This window comes from Falco cherrug, chromosome 3, assembly GCF_023634085.1.
Source record: "Falco cherrug isolate bFalChe1 chromosome 3, bFalChe1.pri, whole genome shotgun sequence".
Classification (NCBI taxonomy): Eukaryota; Metazoa; Chordata; class Aves; order Falconiformes; family Falconidae; genus Falco; species Falco cherrug.
Genome location: NC_073699.1, coordinates 91,678,192 through 91,703,727, shown reverse-complemented (window position 1 = coordinate 91,703,727; position 25,536 = coordinate 91,678,192). Strand labels below are relative to the sequence as shown.

At 42.1% G+C, this 25,536-nt stretch overlaps 1 protein-coding gene across 1 annotated transcript; it reads left to right on the top strand.

Annotated features, from left to right (window-relative positions):
- The first annotated feature begins 903 nt into the window (after window positions 1-903).
- WRNIP1 (WRN helicase interacting protein 1) lies at window positions 904-25,536 on the top strand. The gene is made up of 7 exons (XM_055705780.1): window positions 904-1,588; window positions 11,092-11,283; window positions 12,318-12,562; window positions 18,524-18,753; window positions 23,146-23,301; window positions 24,196-24,275; window positions 24,761-25,536. The coding sequence occupies exons 1-7, from the start codon at window positions 1,046-1,048 to the stop codon at window positions 25,034-25,036; spliced, it is 1,722 nt and encodes a 573-aa protein (XP_055561755.1). The 5' UTR covers window positions 904-1,045; the 3' UTR covers window positions 25,037-25,536.

Genomic DNA, 25,536 nt, shown 5'->3' with positions numbered 1-25,536 from the left:
TACTGACCTGCTGGCCGCTTGCAAACCCTCTACTTTCAAAATTTAAGCCTGGGAACAGGCACCGTTAGCTGGTAGCCAGACTTGTTTACCTCCTAATACATCTTGACATTAGACTGACCTGAATTTTACAAGCTGGGAATGATTACATAACAGTATATAATTAAACCTAAATATATAATTTAAGAAAGAAAACAAGATGTAATGTGGAAAGAATTACCAGTGGGTCAAGTTCAGGTGGTAAATTAGGATGCGACTGGTACAGCTTACTATACTTTTCTTTCAAGTACAACCTGCCCTGCATTCTGTGTAACATGAGAGATGTATTTTCTTTATTAAAAAAAAAATAATAAATCATTGGTAGCTCTTCAACTGACAGTTTTCACATATTTCAGCGAATGACCAGGCAGACCCCAAAGTACACATACCTTGACAATATTGATCAGCGTGACCCCACGGTAGCTCCACAGCACTTTGGGATGTTTGAACAGGGCTAGTGTGGCCTTCCCTATCTCCCACCATTTCCCCCAGCTTGTCATCCCACCCCGCATGCTGGTGGGACCTGTGCCCCGCCAAGCCAACAGCAACAGCCCTGTACTGCCCTGGAATCACAGCGTGAGACACCACAGAGACACGGCATATCCCAAATAGACTTCTCAATATCTTATGTCAAGGTAGAACAGCAGCACGGGTTACAGACACATAGAAGGGTGGGCCAGCTCCTGCCTCTGGGGGATCTGCCCCACAGCGCGCTGGGAGCCAGGGGCAGAAGGTGGGCTCCCTCGGGACGCCATGTTGCGGCCTCCCTGCTCCCGCCGGCAGCCTCCGCAGCGCGGGGAGCGCTGAGGGCTCGCTGGGGACGTGGTCCCGCACCTCCCCTCGAAGCCAGCGGGGCGGGAAAACGGCGCCCGCTTCGCCCCGCTGCTCGGGGCGGGGAGCAGGGCCGGGCGGACTACAGCTCCCGACGGGCTGCGGGCGCCGAGGGCCGGCGGCCCCGCTTCCTGCCTCGGCCTCGCGTCGCCTCACGGGCCGCCCGTGGCGGGAGCCGATGGCGGGCACCGAGGAGCCGCCGGTGCAGTGCCCCGTGTGCCAGCGGGAGCTGCCGGGCGCGCACATCAACGCGCACCTGGACCTGTGCCTGCAGGCCGGGGAGGGCGAGGCGCAGCTGGGCTCGTCGCCCCCCTGCAAACGGCCGCGCCTGGCCGCCGCCGCGCCGGGGAGCCAGGCGGAGGGGGAGCTGAAGGAGGCCCACCTGGCCGCCGCGCCCCCCGTCTCGTCCTTCTTCTACAAGGGCCTCGGCGGCGGGCAGAGCCCGGGAGCCCCCGGCAGGAGGAGCGGGACGGGGCGGGAGGAGGCCGCCGTGAGGCCGGCGGACGGAGGCTCGGTGGCGGGCAGCGGGGCGGCGCTGCGAGGGACGAGCCTGGGGCAGAAGCTGGAGGGGAAGCCCCTGGCCGAGCGGCTACGGCCGGACACGCTGGGGGAGTACGTGGGGCAGGAGCGGGTGCTGGGAGCGCAGACCCTGCTGCGGTCCCTGCTGGAGTCCCACGAAATCCCCTCGCTCATCCTGTGGGGGCCGCCGGGCTGCGGCAAGGTGAGTGCGCCGCCGGGCCCCGCCAGCGCGGCCTGCGGGCGGCTGTGCCACCGCTCCGCTCCCCCGGCCCGGCGCCCGGCCCTTCTCGCTTCGCGTGGCTTGCGAGCCTGGCGACCTGTTTTATTTTCCATCTTGCTCTTTTCTCCCTGTCTTCTCGGTTTCTTCTCTAATGTCGTTATGTTGGCCGATATGGATTACAAAATCACAACCTGCTTCCTGGATAAAAGTGGTTCACCCCCACCAAAAGTAGGTTCACCTACCTACCCCTTCCCTGCAGCTTGCAGTTCGGTTACACAAGGCCCTGCTGATTTTGGGGTAATTCAGATTTTGTAAACTCCAAAGCCATTACCTAAAACACCAGCTAGGTTTTAGGTAATGGCTGAGAAGTTTAAGAACAGCAGCAAAATAGAATCCGCAAAAATGTTTAGGAAATGGGGTGAGGTACCAGCAGATTACTACAGCAGGTTTTGCTTTAGCCTGCCGATACCTGGCCCCTGACAGAAGGGAGCTGGTGTTGCGACCAGGCGCTTGTCCAGACTTGCCCACCTTCAAACAGATGCTCTGAAACTGATGGGGCTTTACAGGATCTGACTACTGCACGTTCTTCTGCCTCTTCTAAGATACCAGAAGCAGATTGTGGTGAAAAGGCACAGTAACCACAGCACAGCAGTGAAAGAATCCACAGCTGTAGCGAGGGAAGGACCAAATGGTTGCCTCACGTGCAGTTAGGAGGGAATACTCGAAGTTCTCACTTTCATCTTGTCCTTTTCCTCAGTATTGGGAGGGGGGTGGGCGGGGGAAAACTAAGCAAGCAAAATACACAATTATCTCTGTCAGTCTAATGTGTGCGCAGTGCTAAGTTTTGTGTATTACATACATAGATAGATGGCTGCGTGCAAGAGCACATTGGGAAATCGGATAGGGAAAATAATGGCCAGTGAATTAATAGTAGCAGAGAAGTTAAGGACAGAACAGCACCTTGCTGTTCTTAGCAAGTCTCCTTTTACTTTCAAGTATGCCATGTGTTGTATTTGGATAATAATGCCAGTTAATCACAGGTAGTAAGGGGCAAGTATGAAAACAATTGATAGATGAATACTGTTAGCAATGATGCAACAAGCTGTTTAGATTAGATAACATGCACCGAAAAGGAAGCAGCTGGTGAATTTAATTGCCACTTCCTTTAAAATAACAAGGTAATATCAGAAAGATCAGAGGAGATGAAGTGAAGAAGGGCTATTTGTAACAACTTGTTAAAGGGGAGGTGGATTGATTGAAGCAAGATGGCTGGAGAGAGGAGTAGAGTTGAATTCTTTAATTAATGAATGAGTTACACATTCAGGGGCCAGGTTTTATATTTATTCATGCACTTCTGCCTTTGGTTTCTTGTTGCCTGTGTCAACAGTGTGTGCTTGCTCTTTCTTGAAGCCTTTTTTCCTTAGAAAAATACACTGTTATAAATACAGTGGTAACAAAGCAAAGGCTGCATACAGTCTCTGAAAATTAGAACTGAATGGGGAGGCCTTTGGGTTGTGATCTGATGAGCCCACCTTTTTCTGGCTGTGGAAATGTTTTTCCTCGAGCTTGTGACAACTTATGCTTGTGTATTAGGTCATCTTTATGAACGTTCTGTGGTACTAAGACTGTCATGGAATAACAGGTGATCTTTTTTTATGCCTGTAATAATGCAGCCTTCACTCTTTTCATGACTCATCTTTCTCACCCACATGCCTTATGTGGAGTTGCATTTAGTAAGCTTGCTTCTCACAGTTTGAATTATGCTGCTAATCAGTCATGTGACTTGCATCAAGACTGCCTTTTGCCCCATCAAGGAATGGTTCCACAATTTATCTGTTTACGCTTTCTTTCTCCAAGTACTTCAGCTGTTGGGTACCTCCTCTACTTTCTAGGTTGCTCCTTCTAAGGAAATGGTTTTGAGGCTACATGCTTTGAGCTAGCTCTTGATGGACCATCCATTACTGGCTAAACCAGAAATTCCTACTGCAAAAAGTTGAACTTTTCCCTTCACCTATGCTTGTCAGTATTTGTAGGGTGGTACTGGCGTGTAGTTTCATCTCTGGCTGTCTTCCCCATAAATCATATTGTCTTGTGTCGGATAAATCTCAGGTAAATGGCTGAAAGTTCTATCCTTTACTTGGATGTTTTTTACTAAATTCCTGTCCTTACAGATTTAACATGCAAGGCAAAATAGTCTCCCTAAAGATGGAAAAAGAAGTCTGTGGTTGCCTGCCTGCCTCATTCACTTACTGTTTGGGTGGTACGAATATAACATGACTAGGAAAACATTTTATGAGGAAGTAACCTGAAACAGGTCGAGGACAAAGGGATGAAAAGGAAGCCTATTTTGCTTTTTATGTCAAGAATCACATAACTTAGTGCTTGAAACTTGAAAGATCTTGTGGAGGAGAAATAAGTATTCTCTCTGCCTCGGAACGTGGTTGAACTGATAGTCAAAACCTACTGTTAAGTATAGTCTTTTTCAGTGGGAAAAGTACTAAGAAATAATTGCATGTTAAATAGCTTCAAATGTAACAAGCCCACATGCTAAGCTCTTCCCATCAAAGAAAATAGCCTTACATTAGAGGGTAGGTGCTAAAATAGGAGTGCTATGTAGATTCCTTAAACCTCTTCACGCCTCTGCTACCCATGGAATTTGGTTATTGCAACCCATCTATGCCTTTTTCCATTTCCAAATGCCACACTAACCAATGCTTCATTTGAAAAGGGTAGAGCAGGACTAAGTAAAAAAAATAAGATAAAAATAAATGTTGATTTTTTTTTTAACTGAAAATGCATGATGTCTTTTACAGTAGCAAAGAGTGAAATTCCAGAGCAACTCAGAAAAGTGGGTTTGTCTCTGCGTTGCAAAGTAAAAAAAAAAAATAAAATAACTGTAGATGGAATTAAACCTTGGGTCCAAATTTCAAATTAATTTATGTATTATTTATCGGTTTGGACCTTTATGAGAAGTAGTCATTCAACAGACTTTTTCTAAGCAAGAAGAGAATAACATTGTCTATTAAATAAACTGTTATAAATGCAGTATTTTGCGGTCAAGAGTACTTTTGGAGAACTTTTATCATGAAAGTAATAAAGCTAGGTACCTGAGTAAAAATACATGTTCTGCCCAAGTTGATTTCAGCCTCAGTTGCGCTTTAATATTGAAGGAAGCATAATCAAACTTGAAAAGTCAATATCAGGGTACTTCAGTTGTGAGTTTGTTTTCTTTTGAGTTTCCTTCTGTATTGAGTCTTCTTATTTTAAGGCAGTGTGAGCGTTGTGCTTTTGTCATCCTAACTTCTTAGGAAGCCAAGGTACTCTAGGTAAGGCTTTGACTTGGGTATTTTTCACTTTTGTCACTGTTGAGTATTGAACACAAGAGCATAGTTTATGTTTTTAAGGAGCTGACCAGACAACAGGCCAGAAGAAGAAACTCTGCCTCAAAGAGATGTCATGTTATTAACTTAGGAGCAGTTAGCATAGTCGTACTGACTATGCAAATTTTTAAAAGCCTGTATGAATCCGAGTGTAATCCGAGTAAACCATACTGTGATTTCTGACACCTTAATGCAGGGATTTAGATTGTTGCTTGTCTGCCATGGGGCACCAATTTTAGTAAAGAGTTAGTGGGGACACACAGCGTAACTTGAGCACTGAATAATTTTGCTGCCACAGATATGATTTAAGCCTTATAAACCTGAACATTCTGTATTTAAATACGGTAAACATTCCCTCTTACGTTTGCTGTTTAACAAGAAAAACTGTAGGCAGCAAGTGCCTGCAACCAGCTCCCTAGAAAAGATAAGACAACATTCATGTGTGATTTTTCTTGGGGTCCATATCTGCAATCTAATAATAAGGTAGAATGTCCCATGTTGATATGAGTGCAAAACATTACAAGCCACAGTTAGTGGTTTTTGAAGTTTCTGTCAAATCTCTACTGAGTTTGTATTGTGTTTCTGGGACTCTCATGTATTTATTTTCTTTGCTTTTATTCAAGACTTTGCTGTAAGACACATTGAAACAGCAAGTCCAACTTCCGTATTTTGCTCCCCACATATTTATTGTCCTTTCCCTCCAGCATTTTCTGTTTTGCTAATTCAAGTGATTACCTAAATGGCTACTTGATTACTTAAGTGTATTTCATCTTCTCTTATTCATACTGCTTGGGGCCTGATTTGAACTGTTTTAAGTAATGAGTTCTTCTGATTGATTAGCATGATGTTTTTAACTGAAAATGCATGATGTCTTTTACAGTAGCATAGAGTGAAAGTCCAGAGCAACTCTGAAAAGTGGGTTTGTCTCTGCAGTTGCCTGTGAGAAGTCTTCAAATACATTGTGCTTGATTTTGCTTATGCCAGTCTAAATCAGGAAAAACTTAGGGTAGCTCTCTAGGAAGAGAAAACTGGAAGAGAAAATACAATTGTATTTGTAAAGCAGTTGGAAAATTAGGAGACAATTCTGGATGCAGCAAATGGAGGCACAGCACCATTTCAGTAAACATTAGGCAATGACCTTGCATCTGTTTATGCTTGGTCCGACTTGGATTCTGGAAGTGCTGTAAACCACATGCTGTGACTGTTGTGCAGTGACACCTTACTCCTGCAGCAGTCCCACAGTGGGCTATTTGGGGTGTGAGGAACCAAACAAGATGGGTAAGAATAGCATCTGCCCTTATATAAATGCCAACTGCTGCCACTTTTGATTGTGTTTATCTCTATAGACAGTGTCCCTAGGCCATGTTCATCTGCTTTCCTGCCAGTTTCCTTTAGACACAGCCGGTTCATCTGCTGTGATGCAGTGTGGTAGCTTGGGGTCAGCGCAGCGGTGTTGGGTAGGACCCCCCAGCTTTTAAGCTGTATCCCAGGGAATTGCTCCCCTGGCTGGCATGCAAGGATGCTGGCACTGTTGGTGTCTCAGTCAAGGCAGTGAAACAGAGTGTGGCCTTTCCTGACTGGTTGTCAACCACATTATGGCTCTGCTGCCCTCAAAGAGAGGGTCGAGGGTGAGGAGATGCCTTTGATGGCAACACCATGTAAGCAAAAATATGGAAATCCTGGGCAGAATAAAGGAAGAAGCAAAAATCCAGGGAAGGTCATGGTCAGAGGAGAGCAGAAAAAAGCAGGATGCCAGTTCAGAGCTGTCATAATGTAGTTTAGACCCTGCAGGCCTATAGGTGTAGCTAGCCTTGTTGGGCTTGCGTTTTGCACTAGGCTGTCAGCCTTTTGTCATTCCTACCGCAAACATAATTCACACTGTGGTTTGCTCTGGCACAAACCAGCAAGGTCACTTGGTGGGGAAGCCAAGATGCCAACTAGATTATCCCTGCTCAGGAATAATCCATGCTGTGTTGCAGTCTATACGCTAGTGCAGATCTCTGCCAGATCTGCTTTGGTCACTTAAAGCATGGCCTAGCAGACCATACAACCTTCCAGACTTCTTGGGAGAAGCATTTATGTTGGAACAGCCCATCCAGGTGCAAGGAGAGTTCTTGCAGTGTGTTCCCATAAAGTGTGATATGCGCGTCTGCTCCTTATGAAAAAACTGTGAGGCTGGAACAGCACAACTGTGGGCTGTTCTTGCACACCTTGCAGGAGCTCTCTGACATGACACCTGAACACAGTATAGATGCAACCTGAGAGACTGTGTCAGTGACTGACACCTACAATGGCTGTTTTGATAAATGTATGCAATTTAAGAATGAATAAGGAAGGTCTCCATGATCATGTAGTCATAGGCAGATCCCTAAACAAGGTCTGCCTGGTCTTCCATATGAGGTAAGAATGACCTTAGGTTTCACAGTCAACATCTTGACTGAAGCTGTCTTGACTATGATGTGACCATATACATTATTCTCTTCCAGATTTTTTCAGTTGCACTTTCTGGAGAGTGCTAGGCAGTATCACTGTATATTCTTGGAAGGGGCTTTGGTGAGCTAATGCAGTGGGCATTTTTTAATGGCCTGGTATAAAGGTGCAAAAATTAAAAGACCAGCTTACTTCTAAGCGGGTAATGTTACTCATTGAACATCAGCATCAATAGGACAGGTTTAATTTGTACTTGCTTTTTACAGTTTTCTTCCAGCTGTGGGTATGAGGTTGCTTTGACTAGTGGTGGTGCAGAGAACAGGGAAATAGGTTACACTCAGAGGGAGTTGTGCAGTCAAGGAGACCTGTGGATATACAGAATATTCTTGTCTCCTATTATGAACATCCAACTAACCAAACCAGCAAATCTGATTGACATATCTGCTGTGGCAGTGAGAGATGTGTGGAGCCAGGCAGACTTTGAGGGTTACTTTTTATTTCGTCTGTAACATCTAGCCTGGAACAACTGGTAGCATAGTTGCTGGGAGTGGGGTGGTTTGGTTATTTTTTTGTTTGGTTGGTGGATTTTCTTAAGTTTTGGATGGTTGCAGCCTTTGGGAAAGTGTATCGTTACTTGGGCTGATGTGAAGAAGTTTGCAGGATGTGGAGGAGAGTTTCGGGAGTGATGTGTTCTGTGTGTAATGGATCAAGAAATAAGTGACCACAAGCTTAAGTTGGAAGTGTTATTCATTGGTGAGTAATGGTTCATGAGTTTCTTGGTGGAAATGTTTCTGTGTTCAGAATAGCTCTTTATGATGGCACTTCTTTAGCTTGTCTAAACAGGTAGTCAGTAAAATCTTCCAATTCTCAGCATAAAACTTGGGACAATAGGTATGAGTTTGGACAGTTCGGTGTGATAATGCAAGAGAACTGAGAATGGTTTCTGGAAGGAGCAAGGATATTACACTGAGCTTTGTAAGGTGTAATTTTTAGTGAAGTTAGCAAAAGGTTAGTTTGCAGGATCACTTCTCATTTATATAAATACCGCTTAATTTATGGAAAACAATACTTATGTTCCTTCCCATAAGGAGAAATCATGATCTAAAGAAGCAACACCTGTATAATAAAAGGAGCAGAATATCAACTTGTTTAGATTTCCTCTTGCTGCTCGTAATACTGCTTCTGATATGGATGTATTCATATGTATTAAATTGCAACATCAGTGTTACTATTTTAAAAGACTTTTTTCCTAGTGTGACAATGAAATTACTTCAAAATTTATTTCAGATGATGAAGGGTATTCAGAGTGTTTGATCTGGAATAAGGCAGAAGAAGATTTGTAATTTTCTTCATATCACTCAGATACAGTGCCCTTGAATTTAGTGAGAGAAACTAGAGGCATGGCATACTAGTTGCAGTTTGTCTGTGCTAGTGCCTTCATACTTAGGCTACCCTGCTTAACTTAAGTCTCCACTGGGTTATATGTTTCCTAGCTTGTAACCTGATAGTAAGAAAGTAACTCTAGCATATTACTGACTTTTGCTTGAGATGGTAGGAGAAAAAGCAGCATTAAAAAATAGAGCTTATAGGAAATAATAGGCTTTCAGAGGAGTCGGGGAAGTTTGACCTGTATGTGATGGGCAGTTTGACTTGCTAAATGATTGATTGTGCAGAACAGAAGGAAGAGGCCATGAACCTGCCTGTCCATGTCGAGCGCTGCTTTTGAAAGGCAGTGTACGTTATTCTTATTACAACCTTTGTTGACCCAGAAGTTGGCAGAGCAGGAGATGTATGTGCTGACTGAGACTGTGCAGCAGTTTTCAAGTAGATTCTTGGTCTAATACTAACTTTCAAACAAATCTCTTTGTGATTTTTTTTTTTTTCCCCCCATAAATTAGGAGTGGAAATGTGGAGTCCTGTGCATGTGTTTAAAAAAAAATTCCTTGTTGCTTTTTTTTAAACAACAAAACTAACTGTGACCTGGTGAATGAGGACCAGGATGCAGTATGAGCTACCGGTTCAAGTGGAGCTACAAGAAAAACAGCCACTTGATTCCATCTCCCCTCACCCCACCCCTTTTGAGAGAAGGAAGAGGTACATTTTTCCTTTTTCATCCTCAGATTTGATGTATTGGGGGTTTCCATGCTTTCAGTATTTTTTTTTAAGGCATGGGTACATTCTGAATTCAGGCCCTTTTGTAAGGAAACACCAACTTTGGTTTTATTTTGTTAGCTTAGTTTTGACAATAGTTTTGTTTATTGTTTTCCTGGATCTTCCTAGTTTCTGTAGGGTTTACTGCAAGCACTTTTCAATGTGTCTTTCCAGTCTTGTCTTCTGCAGCAATACAAGGAGGGAGGGGGCTGGTGCTTTGAGCTCCAGTGGGTGAGAGAGGATCTGACAGGGGATGCAAGTCTTGTATCAGGACATGAAATGACACCTCTTCTGAAGACAATCAGGAAGCCCTTACTAAAACTGAAGCAAGGGTAAATACTGATACATCCTCCCCTTTCCCATCTTGGGCTGGTTGCCATTTCAGGGACAAGTAGATCTGTTAAAGAGACAGAGCAGTGCTGCAACACCACTGGCAGCCATGTGGCAGGTGGTTGCTTCTGCAGCCTCCCTGCAAGAGGATCAGGTTGGCAGTGCATGCTGCTTTAACCTCAGTACTTGGAAGTATCTTCTGAAGTAGTTTTGTCAGCACCTGTCCCACTCCTCATCTGCTGAGGCTCTCCTGTCTTCAGTCTCCTTGGGCTCCTTCTCTAATAGAAAAGTGACCTGATGGGAAAGTCACCTGATTTTCTCTAGCAATACTTTCAAACAGAGATACACTTGCTTATACTAAGGGTTGCGAAGGAAAGTGTTCAGGTATAGTAAATCTGCCTGGGGGCTAGTACCGTAGGTTGCTTCTGTCCTTTGGTAGGCTCAGTGAAATTCTCTATAAATAAATTTGATTTGAATGAGTTGTCTATTAAGGAAAGTAAACCAACATGGCTGCTTACAAAAACCAGCTCCCTAAACCTGAACAGTTTGTTCAGTCAGCTGTCTTTTACTTCACTGGCCCAGCATTTGATTACTGTTGACTATTTAAGGTTAGAGAGTTACATTTTCTTAAGTACACATGTTAATCTTCAGTACTAACATTGTCCTGCTTTTGTAGAGGATGGATTAATTTCATTTTTATGTGTGTTGGAAATAGAAGAGGCTTTAATTAACAACACTGTAGCTTTTTATTTCTTAAATGTGGTTGCACTGTAAACTCTTCTGCAGGTGTCTTGCGGTAGTCCAGCTCTTTATCCATTAACATGCTCTACAAAATAACTGCACAGCAAATTGCAGTCAGGCAGTCTTCTGTGACAGAAATGTATTTAGCGAGGAGTTCTTCAGCGGTAAAGGAGACAGCTGTCATTGCTGGCCTTTTCAGTATTGAGACTGAGTAGGTCTGGTAGGTAAAAGTGCAGGCATTAGAAATGCAGCAGTGGAATTGACAGCTACCTCTAGCAGGAAGTTTTGAAGTCTTCGATGCGCTAGAATAGCATGAACTGAAATACTTCATAAACTGTCAACACTGTCCCTATGTCCAGAAGATATAAAGTTTTTTTGTGCGCATTTCCTTCAAAGGAGTATTGTTTGTGTCCAAAACAATTTTTACAAAGCTTTCCTCTATTGCTGTTTCAGACTACACTGGCACACATCATAGCCAACAGCAGCAAAAAGAATGGTACGAGGTTTGTGACGCTGTCAGCCACAAGTGCCAAGACAAACGATGTTCGAGATGTCATCAGCCAAGCCCAGAATGAAAAAAGACTCTTCAAGAGAAAAACCATCCTCTTTATTGATGAGATCCATCGTTTCAATAAGTCTCAGCAGGTATTGTACTACACTGCTTTTTGAAAAAAGCCGTTGTCAGCACTTCTGTAAAACTTCCCATTTTGCCTTAAGATGGTAACTTTGGCTTTTTTGATTTTAATGTTTTTAGTAGATGAATATGAGAGAAACATAAAAACTAAATTCTGTAACTCACTTGCGACCAGTGTTTAATTATTATGATTTAAAGATTTAAATAAAAGGCTGAGCTATACTAGTAGTTGACTTATGTGCTTGTATGACATTTTTCTGAAATACTATTTCTGCAAAGTCATGTTAGTAATGTTTGCTGCACAAATCTTCATTTCAGCCTCTACCCTGGAAGCAGCATTCTGCATTACCTTTAAAAAGGTCTGGAATGTGAGTGTGCCTAGGGGGTGTATGTGTTCTAATGTTGTGCCCTGTTCTCTTCGAGAAAAGAGAAAAATAAAGCATGGCATGGTACTTTGGGATAACACATTGCTACAGCCATCACTGGGCATTTTTTTTTCTTTTTCCTTTCCTAGCTATAGGTTTTTTCTTTAGTCATACCATGGAAAGCTTGAATTCTGTACTACAAGTTACAGTTTTTATATTGAACCATACTGCAATCTTCCTATAGATTTTTGAGCAATCCTATATAATTACGTAGGGAATTGTGGCCCTAAAGGTTGATTCAAAGGGTATTTAGAAGTAGCCTCATTATTTTATATATTTGATTAGGCAATTTTGTGATATTTTATGTTTGCCAAGCAATAAACCAAAGTCACATAAATAAACTAAAAATTTGCATTTTTTGACAGTTAATTTTCAGCTGCTAGGATCATTCTCAGTGCAAGCGTGAGTTATTAAAGTGAACAGCCCATAACGTGCTGTGCGTATGAGATTAAATCATTTAGATAGCTGAGCAGATGAGCTGCCTTGTCAGTGAGGTTATTTGTCATATCAACAGGGAACCCAAACACTCACAAGATGCGTAAAATGTAGCCTACTCACATGGGATGTTTCAGGTTGTCATTGATAGAGATCAGCTTTTTCTGCTTCCCTCCCATCCTCAGGACACTTTCCTTCCTCACGTCGAGTGTGGGACAGTGACCCTGATAGGAGCGACCACAGAAAATCCTTCCTTCCAAGTCAATGCTGCTCTTCTGAGCCGATGCCGGGTGATTGTCCTGGAGAAGCTCTCGGTTGAAGCAATGGAGGCGATTCTGATGCGGGCCGTCAGGTCCTTAGGGGTCCAGGTTTTGGTCCAGGGCGACCAGCACAGCAGCTCTGCAACTGGCAGCAGCAGTGAGAGCTCAGAGTGAGTACTTTATGGGCTGCAGGGTGTTAACGCACACGGCCTGAGGAATTGACTGCTTGCCAGGGAGAGAATGAAGCAGTTGGGGGGTGGGAAGAGAAACCCTAGCCACTTCTGATAGTAAAGAAAAGAAGTGGCAGCATATGGCAGGGGCGGGGGTGTGTGTGTGTGTGTGTGTGTGACAGGAGAGAGAGAATTCAAAGCACTGGCTGTCTCCATCCAAAACATAATCTCACCGTCTGGATTAGGAGAGAGTTTTATACTTGGATCTGTAGCTCCTGACTCACCCTCCCAGGATATTTAAATCTGTTCTTCTGCTGAGGATTTGCTATGGAAGCCCGAAACTGGTCTTTGTCATGTCCTAATGTGTGTTACTTCTTGCTGTTGGTTGTGAAAGCATCATGTTACTATTAAGTGGTGGATGAGACATCCCCTCTTAAATTAATTAGGAAATGCCCAACAAAAGTTTGTTGTTTTCTGAGATTTTTTTTTTTTTAATAAGATCAAGGAGGGTACTTCTATCTCTTGGTCACAGGATAACTGCTGTGGTATGTTTTATGGTATGCTGTCGGGCGAGGGGGCTGTTGCTGTGAGGTGTTAATAGATTGTTTTAAGAGAGACTTTGTTTTTCTTTGTTTCTTGTTGTCCAAGCCAGATAGTCATGTTAAACATTTCAGAGAATTTTGCAAAGACAAGGTCCAGATTTGTCTCTAAGGGATGTTATATGCCTTCTGAAATGGCTAGCAAATAAGAATAATGCTTGGTACTGTGCTGCTTTCATGCAAGTTACTACAATTTCTTTGCGTTGATGCTTGTCTCTACTTCTGCTAATTGACCGTGTATTGATGTGGTAATTGGGCAGGCACTCCATATGAAATAAATAAGAGGGAATCCACTTCGTCCTTTAGTTTTATCACAGAATGCAAGCAGTACAAATTGCTAACCTGAATGCTGAGGTCAGGGCAGAGAAGGGAAGCTATTCCCTTCTTGTTTTTAGGGTACCCTGGCTCATGGTTTTCTGATCTGTAGCTTTTACATATTGTAGTAATGTGAATTTTAGAAGAGAGGGTAGTACTGCGTGTCAGCCTTAATGTAATGGCACAGCTGTGGTTGTGGCTACACCCTGACTAGGGTACGGAGACTTTCCTTGCTGTATGAGATTAAAGTACATGGCATAGTTTCAGCTGCAGTTGTTTGGGTTTGGGTTTCGCCAGACTCTCTGTATCTATAACCTTCCGTTAGCTATGGATGATTTAAACAGCACAGTGTGGTGCTTCATCAAACTGAAAGAAGTCTGGCAGGCAGAGTGTTAGACAAGCAGTTTCAGAAATCTATCCGTGGAGAGAGAGGGCCCCGCTCCAACAGCTAACGTGAGAGCCAGGCATTCAAAAATAAAAACAGGGTTCAGAATTTAAGAGCGTTTGTTGCAGTTGTGTGCTAAGTCTTTCTTCCCTTTCCTGCTGCTGTCTGGTTCTGGTCTGTGGTTGATACGTAGTGTTGTGGATGAGTTTGTTTTTCTATAAGCCATCCTGTCCTTACTGCAATTCTGGTTTTGGTCTCCTTGTTAATTCCTTCCTTCTTGCTCCACTGTCCATACCATTTCTGCTCCTTCATTTCCTCTCCTTCTGCTGCTCTGCAGGAGCACAGCTGTGTCTCACCTTTTACCTGTTCACCTCCCTGTCTTTTTGAAACAGGGCTGTCATCAGATGCAGACAGGTAACAGTGTTCATGCTGTCCTGAGGAATAAGTGAAAGCCAACAACTATGATTACGTTTGTTGTTCACTGTACTTACCTTTGTTCCAGAGTTGGAAAAGGAGCTGTAAGGCAACATGTCCTCAAATGTGTGGCATTCCCACTTTGAAAATGCTGCAGAGATCTAGCCAGAAGGCACAAGAGATGAATTTTGGATTTCGTTTCCCATGTGAGTCTCCCTTCCCAAACCACAGAAGTGTAGTATGAAGTCCTGCACGTACTGCGTGGCATCAGTTTATCAGATGGTCTTGGTATCAGATCACTTGACTGACGCAGATGAGATTTTGAAGAAAAGGATGATTCTTTGTGTTCTTTCCTATCACCTTGAGGAATAAGGTGAGGGTTAATCTTCCTTAGTCGCTACAGGCATCCTCTGTGCTCAACGAGAATGCAGCCATCACTTCTGCATCCCACACATGGGCAGCAGTTATCATAAGGAAAGTGTGCTCTACCCTAGTCTGTTTCCTTAAATTTTCTTGGTGTTTTTTTCTTATCTTGCTTCTAGTGTTGCGGCAGTTTTCTGATGAGTTTAGGTCACCTGGCTTCTCCACCCCACTGTAACCTTTTCTTACTGTAAAGCTAAAACAGAAGTAGCAGGAGATGTTACCTACTTTGGTATCTTTTTCTTTGTTATGTCATCACACTCATAAAACTTCTTTGGCAGTTTTAATATTACTGATTTCCTTTAGGATAAGATCTACTTTGTTTTAGATTTTCATCAGCTTTACTGCCATCAAATTGTGCCTCTTAAAGCCTGCACTAAATTAAGCTGGAAGATGGGGGAATATGAAAGAAAGAAAGATAGTCATGAAAAAGAAAAGCAAGGAGTCGTCAATGTTAAAGATGCTTTATTTTGCTGAAACTTTGCATGGGCTTTCTGAAGTTTACCCTGTCTCAGTAATAACTACAAACTGTTGCAGGTGTACACTGATAGACTAGACTTGTACTGTGTCAATGATGGAGCAAATCAAATTCGTCTTTTCGTGGCTTTTTATTTTTGTCATTCAAGTGCTGCCTTCAGAGTGTTATCTAATCGAAATCAGATGGTAAACTGGATGGTGGATTAATGTATTTGAAGTTAGGTAGCACAGAAGGCGCACAGCTGAGGGAAATGAAAGGATCCACAGTTTCCTGTTGGCAAGCCTGGACATCATGCGGTTCAGCTTGTTAGTGGCTGTATTACAAGTACTGACAGGTTTTGAATTCACTGGTTTGTAAATCACAATGTTGAAGACTGGCTTCCTTTGGGTCTTCAGTGTTCAAGACCTTTTTGAAAACTATTCCCTTTTTAGAACACCCATCCAATTTCCTTGCAGGAAATAGAGTTGCTGAGATGAGAGGCAACATTCAAAGACAATGCTGTAAGGCAGTGAGCAGTGGATATCATACTGCAGTATTTCAGATGAAGAACTGTATTTGCCTGTAAAAGTGTTTCAGTCTGTCAAGGAGGAAATGTAGTGAGAATAATTGCACTGAGAAAGTAAGAAGTTACTGACTTATGTGTGAAGGAAGCAATGGGTACTTTATCTCATGTTCTGCTCAATTATTTTTAAATCTTTCGTCACACAGGTTCTCCTTGCTTGAACTTCCTGATGTTTACTTCTGATATTGCTTACACCCTTGTGTTATTGGATCAAATGCCACAGTGTTGTACAGGTTTTATGGGTAGTTCATCACATGTTTCATGTTGGTTCTTGGCACAAACTGTCTTGACGGTATGGAGATAAGGAGGAATTGGAAGAAGGATTTATTGTCCTGTAGCGGTAGTTTTCCATTCCTTTAGCTAATATATCACCGTCAGCTCAGTGAGTGATGGATCCTGGGGTGTCCCTTTTGGCTTGTTTATGTTTTTGTCTCCAAGTATCATGGGTTACAAGGTACCAACATTGAACATTGGCACTGAGTGGGTGTTTGATGTTAATTTTGGAGGGTAAAAAAAAATGAGATTGCCTATCTGCAAGAGGATCAAGAGCTTGGGAAGAGGTCAGAAAGCATGGAAGTTATTCTGCCTTGCAGTTCTAGGGTGTGCAGAAGTCAAGTAAAGTGGAAAGATGTAGGGTACTTGAACTTCTGAAGACAGGATGGGCTTAAAATTGTAAAATACAGCAAATGTCTTTTGGAAGCCAAGATATTAAAATAATTGTCATTCTCATTTTGAAATCAGGCTCCTGCCTAGTAAAATTTAAAATCTTAAATACCATTTTTTTAAATTATTTATTCCTCAGAAAAAATAACTGAGTTCAATCAGTCTGAGTATAAAATATTATTTTGAAATACTGAGTGTTAATAGAGCTGAGATTATGGAACAGGGAAGCACTATATTATTTCCAGTCAGTGATTCTCATCAGTACACTATGCAAACAGCTTGATGTGGAAATTTTCTCCATTTATTCTTGTTCTTTATTATGTCCTGTATGCTGTGCTATTGTTGTAGACATGGACTGGATCAGTCTAATACATAATACATTATTTGGAGCAGAATTTCCATTACCAGTATGTTGTAACTTGGATTTCACCATGGAAGTGGACAAGACCTTTGCCTGTAACCAGATTTTCCATAGTTCCTTGTGCATATTTGTTTCAATTCCTGTAATACTAATTGTTTGTATTGAGTCAACAGGGCACTTAAAAGACCTGTAGTGAAACTGAAGAAACAGGAATACAACTCGGCATTCTTGCCCAGCTTCTAATTAGCAAATAAATGGCAAAAGTGCTCTGAGGTCTCAACTTCGTTTGGGACAGACTGTTCTTGGCTTCTTGCAAGTGTAGTACCTGCCTTTTAGTGCTCTCAGCACTTCCCCTCCACTTGCCATCACTGAGTGGAGTTGTAAGTATTGGTGTGAGGAGGCCTCAAGTGCATGGCGTTCTCTGCAAACAGCAGGCAAAGAGCTTAGTCCACGCAGGTAAAACCTTCTCTTAAGTCTGTCCTGCTGGTGTATCCAAAGTGTTTGCTCAGTGTGCAGCATATTTGGTTTTGTTGCATGTTGATGGAGGTATTAGCAGCAGGATGTCTGTGTGTAGTGCCTGGTGGATTTTTAAAAATAGCTCTTGCTTTCTTTGCTGGCTTCTTTCATTGAATATAGAAGAATCTGGTGCCCATCTGTAGTGCTGAGAGGGGAACATTGCTCCCTGATTTTCAAGGGATTTGATGCATGAAGTACTTGACTGAATAAGTCCCTGTGCTGTTACATTCTTCTGCTTCCCTGTTCAGACACAAATATAGTGTTTGAAACACCTTGGAGAAAGTGCAGTTACTTTGGTGTGCCACTGTGTGTGCCTGTTAATTTTTTTTTTTTTTTCTAGCTTGATCAAATACATGAGAAATAAGGAGATAAAAATATGACAAGATGTGTATGTGTATATAGATAGATCTCTTTTGCCCACAGGATGTGATTCCAGCTGCCTGCTCTCTGCAGCATGGATTATGGCCCTAGAGGACATCTGTCAGCCTTCGCTTGCAGTGGTGTGGCTTAAGATTGCAGCACTTCAAGCTTTTCCCTCTGATGTGTGGGCCTGAGAGGGCTGTTGAAGTTTTTCCAGCACCTACTGTCTTTTTTTGTGTGACAAGTGCAAAGTGGGTTTGCGAGGAGGAGGAGGAGGCGAGTAGTGAAGATCAGTGGATACATGTGTCTGGGAACCCTGGCATTGTCTTTTTGTACACCACTGGTAATAACAGTAATAAATCTTTCTGGCGAATGAAGTGCAGGGCTGTTGTGAATCTTTAATTATTTGGCACACAGGAGCTTCATAAGAAATTGCCTCTCATGCCAGTCATTTGGACAGCTTCCTACCTTTGCAATTGTCTTTCCACCAAGGAATTTGAAGTGCTAGCTGTGAAATGCTGATGGAGTAAAACCTTGTAAAGTTCAACTCGCTGTGCCAGAATTGTGCTCTGGAAAAAACCCTGACTGTATTTTCCCTTGAACTTAATGAGAGGAGGAAAAATTAAGGGGGTTAAATAGATGAGGGCACCTGCCCTACCTTTTTCATGTGCAATTGTATGTAACATGCATTGGGGCAGGAGGAAGATTGGTCGGATCCCACAGTGTTCTCCCAGGCTCTGCAATGCTTAATCATGACAAAATGAGTTAAGAACAGAACTTAAACTCAGCTGTCTCTCAACAGTGTTTGTAAAGAAATGGCATCTCTGGCACAATATGCAAGGAGAGGATAGCGATGGGGGCTAGCAGTTTATGATTATTCTGTTGCAGATTCCTGGTGTACATAGAGGAGAAAGCTCTAAATACCCTAGCCTACCTTTGTGATGGTGATGCAAGAACTGGACTGAATGGACTCCAGTTAGCAGTACAGGCCAGATTAGCAGCGGGGAAGACCACTCCTTTGAATATTACCAAAGGTGGTTCTGCAGATGGCATTCTGATAACAGAAGAGCATGTAAAGGAAGGGCTACAGCGATCTCACATCCTGTATGACCGAGCAGGTAAGTACCTGATACAGTTCCTGAAATACAACGTTCTCAAGAGCTGCCAGCCTCTGTAATTGCTGTTTCTGCTCCCCATTTCATACCAGCTGCTCTGGTGAAACAGTACTGAAATTTGGCCTAAAAATTACTTTTCCTTTACAGTGTAGCAGGCTCCCCAGAAATCCCTTCTAGAAAGGGTGTCCTCTTGCCACTTAGGAAGTGTAGGTTAGCTGAAAGGACATATTTGCTGCCCTGCGAATAGTTGCATGGTGAAATTTTTTGTTCTTTAAGGCTATTAGAATATAGTCTTCAAAGAGGGTTGCCATGTAGAGAGGGAGAAGTAATTTGATGAGGAGGTAGGTTCTGGAAGGGTTGGAAGTCTTCCATTGCACTTTACTCCTTTGAAAGTCTTGGAAGTGCTCACATTCACAACACGTTATGTGAAAACCTAAGCGGTTTGCTTTATTTTTAGAGTTGCTTTTTAAGGTAATGAATTTTGTAGCTTGCTTAGGTCAGGTCACATAAATCTAATTGCATTTAAGGCTTCCTAATGTGATAACTGCACAAATTTGTGATTTGGCAATGTTGGGCATCACAGTAGTTGGCCACTATACCATTGTATGTGAGAGGGTTAAAAATCAGAGAGTGAATGTTACAGGTTAGGTGAATCCCCTTGAATGCATTGTGCTAGTTCTTCAGCAATACTTGAATCACCAGGTAGTATAGTATCAAATGTTTATGCCAAGCAGTATTGGGAGAACTGATTTATTTTTTTGTTTGTTTTGCCACTCTGTCTGATATGCTCAATTAACTGTCACTACTCTAAATGCATGATGAGAGATTTCTCTTGGTTGTTTGTAATGTATGTGCCTGCTTGTAGCCTTCTTACTACAAAGAGGAAATAACGATTTATTGTCAGGAAAAAGTCACCTGGGCAGATACTGATATGATGGCAGCTGAGAAGTTGAGGGTAGGCAGTGGGAGGGAAAAGAAGAAAGTCATGATAAGGAGGAAGCGGAAAATCTGACAGGTTTGCTGTGTGCCATGTATGTCCGTTGTGTGTTTGCTGTCGCCTTGTGGCCACTGTCACACGGAACTCTTGGCTGCATTCATTGCTCCCTGCCCTCCTATGCCTGTTTGCTCTGTTAGAGATGGCACGGAGTGCCTCTTCATGAGGCTTGCATCAAGTCTAGGTAGCATGTGTCAGCCCATTTCTCCATGACAGAAATCCTTCAAGCTCTGTGTAGGGTTGTTGTACTTTTTTTTTCTTTTTTTTTTTTTTTTTTTGTCAGAGATCTTCAGAGAGGGATGAGAGCAGTGAAAATTCTGGGATTTTTGACTGTATGAATGCCAAAGAGCCTGCCACAGATAGTGTCACAGTAGCAGATTGCCTGAGTGCATGCCTTTACAAAATCTCTGTCTTCTGTGGAGTAATCTGTGTCTCAGCTGACAACTTTTTTCCATAGTAGAGATAACTGTTTGTCCTTTTATGTACAGAGGGCTTCTGGATAGAGGCTACTAAAGCTATTTTTCTAGCATGTTTTAGCTAATACTTTTTGAATCACATTTGTGGTGGTAGAATCTACGATCCTCTAATATGAAGTGCTTCATTCAGCCTTATAAAGTGGAGCGACATGATGCTTTCTCATCATGACAGCAGCAGCATACATTTGAGTGTAGTGTGTTCCTGTAGAAAGCACCAGATAATCGATTAATGCTCAGTGAGAGTTATGTAATTATGGAATTTTGATTTTACATAATTATTTATTTTTGGTCACCTTCCACAAAATTTGCCAAATATGTGTGGTGGGGTGTTCTTTTATGTACTTTCACCAAGTAGTCTAGGAAGGAAATTATTCATAGCCTAGTCATTAGGCTATTGTTCTGATCTGTGTGCAGACATATAAAGACAAGATCCTCGTGCAGATAATTATACATTTTAGCTTTTTTTTTCCTATACATTTTAGGATTTTCTATGCTTTTTAGGAATTTTAGGAATTCTATGCATTTTTTCAGTCCTTTATTGATGAGCAGTTGATGTTTACCTTTGGCTAAGACAGAAAATAATGTGAGATGAGGACTGTGATTTTACTTTTGCCCACTACCTTATAAAGAGGTGTTTAAGAAGTCCAGATATTTATTATGGTCCATGAATGAGGCCTTTTCCCTGTCTTCTACCAATAAGACTTTAAATATTTTAATCAGATTAGCTGGAAAATATTTCATGAGCACATAAAGCAATTTAGGGACATAAATCAACAAGATTTATATATCTGTAAACACCAGACACTAGCATACCCTGTCCTCCACAAAGCCTGTTGTATAGTGTCTTGTTTCACTTCAGAAAGGTGTTTGCCTTTGTGGGAACTGCATAAAGCAAAAATATTTTGATTCCAAAAGCTCTTTAGAGTTTTGACTTCAAGAGGCATTCGGGATGCAGAACAGCCGTCATAGATAAGCTGGCATGTGTCTGTCTCTCATCTGAATTGAGGAGGGCAAGATCTGTATGTTGGCTAACCAGCCTGAGAGAGCAAATAAAGGTCTGGAAAAAATTCTGTCCAGTTTTTTTAAACTGCTTCTGGTATCTCATATAGCATTTATATAAACTGTATTTTTTAGAAAGAAAAATAAAACCTCTTTGTCCAATGCATGTAGCAGTATTTTGCCTTTAATTGAAACTGCATTTTAAAGTACAACTGCACCGTTTTTCTGAAGTCCAAATCTGGTGTGTAAATATTGTTCTTATGTTAATGACTTGGTCACCAGAATTAACTTTATAAGGAAGGAGATAAAGGGATAAAGCTGTCCCCTTTCCCAGCCTTCGTTCTTTGAAGTCCCCTGCAGGTATATATCTCTAGTCCCAACCTATCCGCTGGATTCCTTCTGCCTCTCCAGCTGGTATCCCCAAGTATGACACTTCACATTAGCCCAAACTGTATAAAAACACTCCAGCAAAAAAATCTGGGCGAGTGCAACTTCTGAGATATTTAAAGGCCATCTTCCTTACTTTTAAGAGACCAAGAGACGCCTCTTGCAAGAGGACAACGCGAGTTCAGCTGCTTGGGTTTATTGCTACTGACTCAAATGTTGTGACGGAGCATAGACATGCTGTTTGTGTTGGCACGCACGATGACTGCATACCGCAGGGCTCTTTGTGTGGAGTCCTAGCAAAAATAGCTGTCTGCTGGCCTGCATATGCCAGCAGTGCATGTTGAATTCCCCACAGATCTGCCCTGTGGCGTGAACAGCGGCGCAGGAAGAGGAACCCATTTTCTGACCTGGGAGGTGTAGGTCTTACTGGCTATGAAAGGAGCAATTGCAGCCATATGGGGGCTTTCATTTTCAAACTCATGCGTGCAGCATTTTATTTTGTAGGGCCTACAAGCAGTTCTGATATGGCCCTCGGGCTGTAAATCCTTTCAGCCATAGGAAGAAGAGAAATACTAACAGATGGCTGTGCATGCAGCCAGTTGCCTTTATAATACACACCTAGCTGTGAGCCAAGGAATGCCAGGCACTTTAAAAAATAAAAAAGGCAGATTGTGTGGAAAGCTTCACAACAATATTACAGCACCGTCGGTTTTTAACATTAAAAAAAATCCTTTTAATTCATTCATTCTTCCCTCTCCTTATTTAGCAGTCTGGCATTTCAGGTTTTGTTGGTGGGTTTTTTTTTTGTTTCAGCTGCTTACAGTTTTCAGACCCTTCCAGTAGTGCAAGTGTCCACAACTGAATGCAACATTTCTTTGGGGTTTGCTGGGGGTTTGTTCTGTGGTCCTGTTTCCTCCAGATTGTGTAATGTGCCATCATTGAATATCCACAGCAGTGTTTCCTTTTCCCCCTATATAATACAGCAAACTCATGTTTGATTTACTGCATGCTTTATCTTCAAGCTACAGTTGATGTGAAATGTCTTTTTCTAAAATAGCACTAGTGTATAGTAGTGGATTTCTCGAATTCTTTTGTTTTCTTAGAGCTGTGGGCATGTCCAAAAGCAACTGTCAGTGGTTTGTACATGCTCAGACTTTACTCTTTGTCAGTTAGGAGATATTTATATAGAGTCTTCTTCCTAACTGCTTAAAATATCTGTAATATTTCTCTTTTGAAGGAAAGGTCATTAGAGTACCAAAACCACATTGTTTACCTTGCAGTCTTTAAAATACCACCCTCCTTTTTATCTGCAGTTGTTCTGTTATGCTTATGTAGTTAGTGGAATGATCCATGTGGCAAAGCGTGAAGGTGTTGAACAGATTAATGAATGCCCTAATCATCTATACATAAAAAGAGCTTGAAAAAGCAGGTTATGTTTACTGGCTGTGATCTAGTAAAATATATTGTGTTCCTTTAAATGCATTTTACTTAATTTCCTCCTAAGAGCTTTGTGTACCACTTCTCCCCCATTCTAAATAGGAGAAGAACATTACAATTGCATCTCTGCCCTGCATAAGTCTATGAGAGGCTCAGATGAAAACGCTTCCCTTTACTGGCTTGCTCGAATGCTTGAAGGTGGTGAGGATCCGCTCTATGTGGCGAGAAGGCTGGTGAGGTTTGCCAGTGAAGATATAGGTCAGTATTTGCAGTATTTCATGTTGGAATACGAAGTTGAATGAAGATCTGCCAGCCTTCTGGTTTCCAGAAATTGGCACTTGAGGAAAAAAAAAACAACCAAAGCTGCTATATGCAAAATAGGTACAAAATACTGAAATGCTCCACATCCAGCAAAAGCTTCGTGTATGCATACAGAGACCTACCTACATGTGGTGTCATTGTGATGATGATTATCTGTTGCAGGAGAAACAAGTATTTTTGAGGTCAGGTTTTGGCAGTGTGTTAATATAGGATTCTTTTAAACTCTGGTGATTGTAGGTCACCAGTAAGCTTGTGTCACAGAGAATGTGTATTTCAGGGATGTCTGGTTTTTTAATGACTCGGGAACATGAATGTCTACCCTGACTTGCAAACCTCAGATTTGATGGCTGGCTCCCTAGTTGTAAGGCATCTTGATTGACTTACCCTAAGTAACAGATGCAACAACATTTTTAGCACATATGTGATGGGTGAAGAGTTATGAGATCTGGGGAAGCTACGCCTGTATAGCGATATCACCCCATTTCCTTCTTAATTCCAAAAAGTGAGTGAATCATACATGGGCAGCTGCTGCTCAGGCTGCCACCGTGTGTGGCAATAGATTCAGTCTGTAAATCATACCCATGACTTAGACCTTTCATTTGTGGGGGGAAGGAAAAGAAAGGCAGTGGATGGAGGGAGTATATCTTACGTTCTGCAAAGTATTGTACCAGAAGTTCCAACGTCTGAGAAAGCAACTTTGAAATGTGCATGGATAACCTTCCATCTTACGGGGGGCAGGGTGGCGAAGCAGGGAGAAAACAAAAAACCAACCAGTAACTACAGTAAACTGACTTTGACTTTAACCTGCTTTTATCTGATCCCTTTTTGTAGGGCTGGCAGATCCTCTGGCGTTAACACAAGCAGTTGCTGCTTATCAAGGCTGTCACTTCATTGGAATGCCAGAATGTGAGGTAAAGGCTTCATTAATTCACTGATTTGAAAGTACTACAAACTGTAAAACCTGTCTGGAATTATGAAGAGAAACAGAGATTGCAAGGACAGGGCAAATGTAGTTACGTGTTCATTCAGCACTCCCCTTCTTTGACAAGTAAGAGAACATCATAGCTCTTAAAATAGATGTAGTTTGAAATAAAATTCACTGCATATTTATTGTTAAAATGTGGTATGTGAACTAACGCCATTTTTCTCTGTCCATTGTTTTCTCTCTGTTGTAAATAAAAGAATATATTCTGATCTTCTAAGGTAGCTATTCTTTTCTAGTGGAAATCATGAAGGTCTTGGTGTTGTTAAGTGATAATGTTCATACTATAGTAGCAGGCAGAGATCAGTTTGGAGACATAATCCCCGTCACGCTACACAAACAATCTGAATAACAGAACTTTCCCCAAAGAGCTTAAAAGAAGTCATTTAACATTTTTCCTTTTCTTGTTTCCAGGTGATTCTAGCACAGTGTGTAGTATACTTTGCCAGAGCACCAAAGTCTATAGAGGTATATAGGGCTTATAGCAATGTCAAAGAATGTCTGAGAATGCACACAGGACCTCTGCCACCTGTTCCGCTGCACCTGAGAAATGCTCCCACAAGGCTCATGAAGAACTTGGGCTATGGTAAAGGCTATAAATATAACCCCATGTACAAGGAACCTGTAGAGCAGGACTATCTACCAGAAGAGCTGAAAGGAACAGACTTCTTCAAGGAACAAAAAACCTAACCAGCCTTGCTGGCAACAGGTTTTGATTTTATGAATCAAAGCATTTCTGCTGGGATAGAAATTCCCCTTACAGTTTCAGCCGTCTGTTACTATGGTTGAAAGTATTAAGCCACTGAGCCTTTCAGGTAGTTTCTTACCCTTCTGGTTATGCTGCTGTTATTCTGAAGGTGTTGTGTAAAGAATTGCTGTTAGGCAATATAGAAATGCAAAAATAAGCTTTATCAATATAGTGCTGTCACCCCCTGGTTCAAATGAAATGGAGAAAAAATGAGAGACTTGTATTTCTTTTGCTGTGAGACAAGGAATATTACTGTGCTGCTGTTTAAGATCAGTATCTAATTCAGATTTTGGGAATGTTTATTTTCCAGAAAAATAGTAAATTGTATCTCCTCTGCTTAAAATACTGTAACAAACTGTTAGTGTAATTTTTGCTCTTACCATGTTCCGGGGAAGAATTTTGTACAACAACATTTATTAAACCAATAAAGGTGTTAAAAATA